Source organism: Osmerus mordax, chromosome 16 (assembly GCF_038355195.1).
Source record: "Osmerus mordax isolate fOsmMor3 chromosome 16, fOsmMor3.pri, whole genome shotgun sequence".
In the NCBI taxonomy this organism is placed as follows: domain Eukaryota; kingdom Metazoa; phylum Chordata; class Actinopteri; order Osmeriformes; family Osmeridae; genus Osmerus; species Osmerus mordax.
In genome coordinates this window covers 10,790,656-10,799,156 of record NC_090065.1, presented here as the reverse complement: position 1 = coordinate 10,799,156, position 8,501 = coordinate 10,790,656, and the positions used below count along the sequence as shown (strand labels likewise).

At 43.1% G+C, this 8,501-nt stretch overlaps 1 protein-coding gene across 1 annotated transcript in view; it reads right to left on the bottom strand.

Moving 5' to 3' along the window:
* Positions 1–491: 491 nt before the first annotated feature.
* Positions 492–8,501, bottom strand: part of LOC136959579 (glypican-5-like) — a 70,081-nt gene continuing 62,071 nt past the window's right edge. The window contains exon 10 of the mRNA XM_067253960.1: positions 492–2,421. Coding sequence (XP_067110061.1) covers positions 2,252–2,421 — 170 coding nt within the window. The 3' untranslated portion in view covers positions 492–2,251. The remainder of the gene's footprint in view (positions 2,422–8,501) is intronic.

Sequence of the window (8,501 nt, the reverse complement as noted above, 5' to 3'; positions counted from 1 at the left end):
TCTCTCTCTCTCTCTCTCTCTCTCTCTCTCTCTCATGTACAGTTTACACATCTCTCTCTCTCTCTTTCTCTCCCTCGCTCCATCCCTGGTACAGGCATAGGCCATTGTCACATTGTTCGTTGTCACACAGACGCATTCGTTTATAGCGAGGAAAAGTGAAAAGGTCAACCCCGATACACCCCACCTCTCCCAGACTAGTGGGGCTGAAAATCCAAATCCATACAAATACAATTTGTATTTTCAAATACCTTTTTGAAATCATTGAGTCAAGTCAAGATCACTCAGGCACAGGTACACGTAGGCGAACGGATGTCAAGCCGTGTTGTGGAGCCAGGTCTCTGGTGATGTGCACAGGAGGGAGGTCCTTCAGAGCAGCTGTATTGCGTAGCAGAGCCTCTTTAACAGACATGTCACTACACGAGGAGTCGTCCACCTTCATCTTCCCAAATAGAAAACACACAGGAGGAAAAAACAAAAACAAGACGGCGGGAGCGACTTGAAATATATACATTTATACACATGCGATATGCCTCTACATGAGGTGGAAGCATTGGAGGCCAATTAAGAACATACATACAGTACATAGAGCAACAACAGAGGCAGGATAGTGATTCAGGTGGACTGCTTAGATGACATGACTAGAGACGAGGTTCTTCGTTTAGAACTTCAGAGCACGGCTGGGGAAATCTTAAAAACACGTCCAGGTTGAGAACAGATCTTTAAGAGGTACGATATAGCTTCATCTGAGAATGCTGATTATGGACTTGATTAAGTTCTGACTCTAACGATATTATGAGACTGCGAATGGGCACACGGTATAAATATCTGTGTAATCATTTAATGAACCCTGTACTCGCTCAACACTTGTCAACCACTGCTGTACCCACAGAAACCCTCCCCTTTCACTCATCGAACTCAATACATTCATAACCCACAACCCTACACATTAAGCCCTCTCAGTCAGTTGTACCAGTTAAAACTATAATAACGTATGTAGAGTTTGCATGCATGTATGAGCAATTCAACGTACAAAAACACACAAAACAAACAAAAGTGTGTCCACAATGTGCAAACAGGCTCTGACTGAAAGTTTGTGGTGAAAGGGGTCCGTATGAAACCTCAAAGCCTAGAACAGCGCAGGGAGGTGACATACATGATGTAGCTGGTATATTTGTAACTGAAGCATACGTATCTCGTTCGTTTTTTTCCAAAGCTTTTCTTCCAGATGTTATTAAAAGATGTTCAAGAAGAAAGAAGAACATGAAAAGGAAAGTAGAATAGAATCCGATAACGGCTATTTTAAAAAGGGCGTTTGTCGGGACCGTTTTCCAACAACAGTTTCTAAATATATTCCATCAAATCAATCCAATTTACAAGTTCATACTATACACACATACTTAGTCAGGTAAACATGCGTGTGTGTACTTTCTTTGTCATTACATTCTTTTCTTGCATAGATGCACTATATAGTCATCAGGACACATTGGGGCCTTGTCCACAGGTTTGTGTATTAAATCTACCACCAATTCCGTATTCCTGGTAAACAAAATAAATGTCACAAGAGTTTAAAACTGAGCTGAACTTTGTTGTCTTCAAGCAGCTGGTGCAAGAGTGAAGACAATGTTAGATATAATCACCGTAAGCCGTAGATATGAAAAGAGAGTATGTGTGATTGTATATGATTGACAGTGTATTTGTGCAAGTTTTTATTCACTTGCACGTACTGTACGAGTCAGTAGAATACAGTTCAGCTCTTTAGCATTCTCAAGTAAGAGAGATAGCTGGTGTGCGTGGGTGTGTGCCTGTGTGTGCGTGTGTGTGCGCATGTAAGCAGAGAGAGCAGAAAGGCTACGGTAGTCTCTCACACACAACCCACAGCATGCTGTACAGACTGTGGAGCAGCCCAGAGGAAGCAGCAGTCTACAGAACAAACTACCTGTGTCTGCATGTGTGTGTGTGTGTGTGTGTGTGTATGTGAATCAGTGTGTGTGTGTGCGACAAGCAAGTGCACACATACAAACACACATGAGGGGGACAGCAAATTCCCATCCCTTCCTCACACTGTCCCCTCTGTCTTTGTACCTGCTGCCCTGTCAACCCCCCACCACCACCCTAGCCCAAAACCTCCACCCCACTTCCCTCTACTCTCTCCCCAACATCGTCCCCCTGTGTATGGCCAGCGGACTGGGGGGGGGGATCAGAGGTGGCGGGTGGTCTGTGTGGAGGGGCCCTGTGTGGGGCGCAGCTAGCCTCACAGGCTCCAGGGCAGAGCCAGGCAGGCCAGGAGCAGGCCGAGGTGCAGCCAGGCGGGCGATGCAGCGTCCCCTCTCACCCTCACCACCGGGGGTGCCTTCGCCCCGGGGCTGGCCCTGGCTGGATCACTGGCCCGGGGACGGCCGTCACTCGACACCTCTGTGTGGGCTGGGAGAGAGAGAGAGAGAGAGAGAGAGAGAGAGAGAGAGAGAGAGGAGAGAGAGAGAGGAGAGAGAGAGAGAGAGAGAGAGTGAGAGACAGAGAGGTGTTATTTTTGTTTATGTTTGTCAGCAAAAATGAAGCTCACTGCCATTCACTCTGTTTGATACTGTACATTGACCAGCACACAGACCCTTACATAATCACCCTCTCTAGCTCACATACACACTGACAGACAGGTCTAATCTCCAGTTCAGAGGTCAACGTGTCAATCAGAGATAGATCAGATGATGGGGGAGGGAAAACAGGCCAATAACAGCCCATTTAATCATGGGCATCACACACACATAAATAAACACACACACTTTCCTGCTGACATCAGTGAAATCTCAGCCCACACTGTCTAAATAAAGTGTCCCTCTATCCCTCAGATCCTCTCTACCTCCCTTGCTCTCCTACAATCTCTCTCATTCTCTTTCTCTCTCTCTCTCTTTCTCTCTCACCGTAGAACTTTACCCCCCCCATCACCACTCATTTCCATTCTCTGCTTCACCTTGCCACCTTTCTCCTTTCTCTCCCCCCCCCCCCCCCCCCCCCCTCTCTCTCTCTCTCTCTCTCTCTCTCTCTCTCTCTCTCTCTCTCTCTCTCTCTCTCCCCGGCCTACGCCTTTCCAAGGGTAGGCCGGGAAAGCTATCAGGTCATAAACGTGGTCACGCTGAAGAGTTAAGCCGCGTGTCGAAGCCATCTTAAAGCTGTGACTGCTACAAATGCTGGCGCGCCTGTGACGACCTGCAGCAGCCTGGCGTGTGCGTGCATCCTGACGTACGTGTGAAAAGCCACACGCACACATTGCCCCGTTTTATGTGTGAACAGACGGCAAAAAATATTGACATACATAACATTGACCATGATACTATTGATCTACACTGTAACCAGCTGTCAATATCTCACTTCCTCGGAAATGCTTCCACTTTCGGATGTCTTGCCGAGGGTGAGTTTTCCTGTCCCACTCTTGTGCAGCAGAGACTGTGATGGATGTGATGGACTTTGGTTTTTCTCGGTCTGTGTTTCAAATGCGCATTATTTCAGTGTGTGCCTTTGTACATTGGTGTGTGTGTACGAGAGAGAAAGAAAGAGAGAGAGAGAGACAGGGGTGAGGAGAGGAGGAGAGGAGACCGAGAGAGAAAGCTGAGATTCTATTCTCTTTCTGTTCGAAACACAATAGACAAAGACATCATTTATCTGCCATGAGATTGGTGTCACCATTTCTATGGAAATGAGTTACATCTGGACATAAAGCTACTGAAAAAAAAACAGTTTCAATATACTAATTAGACACCATTACACCAATGATGACCACAACTGCTAAAAAATCATCTCTGGCCAAATGACAAATATTCTTACTATGAAACAAACACATACAGCATCCACATGTACCAGACACAGTACAGCACCCCAATAACAACATACTAAGCTATATAACTAGATGCATTGCACATGTCCTTTTCTAACTTGTACTTTTGTTACTGCGTTGGTTGAATACCGGCTCCTGTGTGTGTGTGTGTGTTGTGTGCAATGTCTTGTATGCTGCAACCCAAGTTTCCTCTCTGAAGCCATTCAAGCTGTCTAAGAAGCAAAAAAAAAACGGAATCCACTTGTATCCCTACATACCGAACTGGAGAATGTTTCCCACTCCGGTTTGATCTAGCTGTGTTTGATCTCCTTGCCAGTAAGTAGGCTTGTTCTACACATTCCACAATCATCAAAGATGTTCATAGTCCTGGATGGTGTGTCAGTAGTTTTTTTGTGTGTTTGTGTGTATACATTTTATAAGATAAGTTTTCTTTTTCATTAAAGTGAGAACCCAGGCATTACTCTTGTGTTCATGGCTAACAGATCGTTTTGTAGCATCTTCCCAGTTCATAAAATCCCAGCTATAAAAACACAGGGTGTGCCTCTATGTGACCAAACAACGTAAAAACAACTGATAAGCTGTCAAATAATCAGCAGAGCGCTTCTCTCTGTCAGGTAAGTGTTCTGACAGGACAGAGCAATGTCGAAACTCTTTTCATCCTCAGCCTATTGCTCATCCATGTCTTGTTAACAAAAGGCAACAGGTTCTGGAGGTGTTTTGTCATAGTTTGAGTGTTGATTGTATTGCCAGGTGTCGTGACAGAGAGGTGCAGTCTGTATGTTGGGAACGTTGCTATGGTAACATATAAAGAGGGGTCTACTCTATTTCCAGTATACACACAACATCTGAATCTGACCAGAACAGTCGGAAAATTATCCAATTTTCCCAACTTTTTAAATTCTTTATGGCTACTTTCATACCATTATCGAGGAGAGAGAGATAGAGAGAACGAGCAGATAAAGAGAAGATAGAGAGAGAGAGAGAATGAGAGGGGAGAGACACAAAGAATGGTGGATAAAGAGGAAGAGAGAGAGAAGGAGAGAGGGGGACAGAGAGAGAACGGTAAATACAGAACCCTCGGACATGACCAAGTCATTCCTCAGAACCACTGACATAACCAGACTTTGACTGAGAGCTTCTGCAGCTGAGTCGAATCAGACTGCTGAGACTGTCAGACAGAGGAAATTGTGAATTCCTCTCAAAGTTGGATTTGGGTCGCCAAGGGCTGCCTCACAAACACATCAAAAGAATCAGACAATTGAAACCGCCACATACACACCACGCCTCCACACACACACACACACACAAACGCACGCATCATAAAGTCTGACAAACTCACAGACCCAAGGTCAAGTAGCATTCGATTTCCTTTCAAATGCGTTGAGTAATCGGTTTTGAGCGACGGGGTTTTCCATGGTGTTAAGCAAGACTAACTACGTGCAATGAAGTGAAATGGCAAGAATAATGTGAGTTCTTATAAATCTGGGAACCGTTTTTTATCTCGTTTTTCATCTGGCAAACAGCATACTACTGTAAAGGCATCATCACTCTCTGTTTCTGCTGGGCTGGGAAAGTGGAGATTACAGAACGAAAATGTAATTCACCTCACAGAGACCTGGGTCATATGACAACACAGCATAAATATCATAGCCCCATAGCATTGCATATCCACATTATGACAGTGACTAACAACAGTGCACACTTGAATCTCATATACCGTAGGTCTCCGGTTCCGGAACTCCTGCCTGAAGCCACACACAGTCGCTCTGGGAGGTAGTAGGGAAGACAGGATGAAAGGAGGAGAAGAAAAGGAGGAGCCCATTTGTCCAGAGGCAGAGAGGAAAGTGGTGGAGAATCGGTCATCTGCCCCTCAGGGCAGATGACCACGGTAGACTTCAACGTCATGGGGATGATGGAGCTAAGGAAGGCGCGCACATAAGACGTGCGTATGAGAGGCTGTATAGGACTTAATTCATACTTGATCTCACATACACGCTATGACCTCACATATATACCATTATACTCTCACATATATACCATTATACTCTCACGTATATACCATTATACTCTCACGTATACACCATTATACTCTCACGTATACACCATTATACTCTCACATACACACCATGACCTCACATATATACCATTATACTCTCACATATATACCATTATACTCTCACATATACACCATTATACTCTCACATATACACTATTATACTCTCACATATACACCATTATACTCTCACATATACACCATTATACTCTCACATATACACCATTATACTCTCACATATACACTATTATACTCTCACATATACACCATTATACTCTTGCACATAAACTGGCATACTCTCTTACACACACAAAAATACCGTCTTATATGCACCATCATACTAAAGTATGACAATATATGTAAGAGACAAATAGTATGTGTGAAACAGAATGTTACTATATGTAAGAGAATAACAGGATGTGTAAGAGAGAATACTTATCTATGTGAGAGAGAATACTTGTCTATGTGAGAGAGAATACTTGTCTATGTGAGAGAGAATACTTGTCTATATGAGAGAGAATACTTGTCTATGTGAGAGAGTTTGATTGAAACGGAAGGCAGTTTGATTGAAAAGGAAGTAGTACTGAATTCTCAGTTCCTGATTGGCTTACAAATGAAGAAGAAGGATTTGGGGTAGATGTAGCTAACGCCCACCTTCCCTATCAAGACGAGACTGAGTGACATGGCAAGATGGCAGAGAGTGGGCGGCTTAATGAAGCCATTGGACTTATTAATAACATTTTGAATACTCCAAATGCTGCGGCGTTATTGTAGGGAGGACAGACCCGTTCCTGAAATACGTTTTTACAGTTATTCCTGGGGAAATTATGGAATTAAATTACATATTAACTATACTAAAATAATTGTGCACAATAATATTGGCTAAATGTAGACGTTTTTGAAGGTTTAATTTTACCTCGAAGCTTTTTGTGAAAGTGAGGCTAGTTTCACGACGGCGACTTTGGATGTAGACTAGGCTACTTTAACATGTTAGCTGATTAGCCAGTATGAGTGAGATATGTATACAGTCACATTAACAAACCTCTTCTTTGTAAACTATTTCGTCTTAAATACGATGGGAACACATCACATTAACAATTCCAAAACGCACCACACGCCAAACACATTTTTTGTCAAGCGTTTCTAAGCTCAGATTCCGAGTCGGATCCATGAAGCTATTTCGTTGCAGTGAATGGGTGCGGGCACTCATCGTGCATAGGGGCCTACACTCAAATAGGATACTAAAAGTCCCAACTGGAAAATGTTGTGAACAGATTTACATCAAATTCAGGTTGTGGCATTGAAGCTTAGGTTAGTAGCCAAGGGTGTAAAGACCACTCGACTAATTAAAGACGTCAACGGTTAAAACCCCAGTGCCACGGGACGGTATTCACACAGGCATTTAATTTAAATGATAGTTTGTTTCATCAATTGAAAAACTGATCTAGGACTTTTGACTCAAGTAGTGGGGGTCGGTATAGCTTCCTAAACAACTATGTAATTCTACATTTGAGTTTTTTTGTGGATTTGCTTGAATCGTTGTCAGAAATGTTGGAATCAAAGACGACAGCCATCCACAGTGGCTATTTCTGACGCTAACGATGAAATGCGCCTGCTCTTCAGACCTCGATCAGGTGCATCACGGAGCGGCAGCAGCACTCTGTCAGGAGTTAGTCTTAAGTACTGCGGAGTTTGATATTGGGTTTGCGCCATCACTTGGCTGGCATTAAGACTAGCTCCTGACAGAGTGCTGCTGCCGCTCCTTGATGCACCTGATCCAGGTCTGAAGAGCCGGCGCATTTCATTGTCAACGTTAGCGTTAGAAACAGCCCCCGTGTATGGCTGTCGTCTTTGATACAACATTTCTGACAATGACGCCGCAGGATTTGGAGTATGCAAAATGTTATTAATGAATCCATCTTGTCATGTCACTCAGTCTCGTCTTGATAGGGAAGGTGGGCGTTAGCTACATCTACCCCAAATCCTTCTTCATGTGTAAGCCAATCAGGAACTGAGAATTCAGTACTACTTCCTTTTCAATCAAACTCTCTCACATAGACAAGTATTCTCTCTCACATAGACAAGTATTCTCTCTCATATAGACAAGTATTCTCTCTCACAAAGACAAGTATTCTCTCTCACAAAGACAAGTATTCTCTCTCAAAAAGACAAGTATTCTCTCTCACAAAGACAAGTATTCTCTCTCACAAAGACAAGTATTCTCTCTCACATAGACAAGTATTCTCTCTCACATAGACAAGTATTCTCTCTCACATAGACAAGTATTCTCTCTCACATAGACAAGTATTCTCTCTTACATAGACAAGTATTCTCTCTTACACATCCTGTTATTCTCGTACATATACTAACATTCTGTTTCACACATACTATTTGTCTCTTGCATATATTGTCATACTTTAGTATGATGGTGCATATAAGAGGGTATTTTTGTGTGTGTAAGAGAGTATGCCAGTTTATGTGCAAGAGTATAATGGTGTATATGTGAGAGTATAATAGTGTATATGTGAGAGTATAATGGTGTATATGTGAGAGTATAATGGTGTATATGTGAGAGTATAATGGTGTATATGTGAGAGTATAATAGTGTTTATGTGAGAGTAT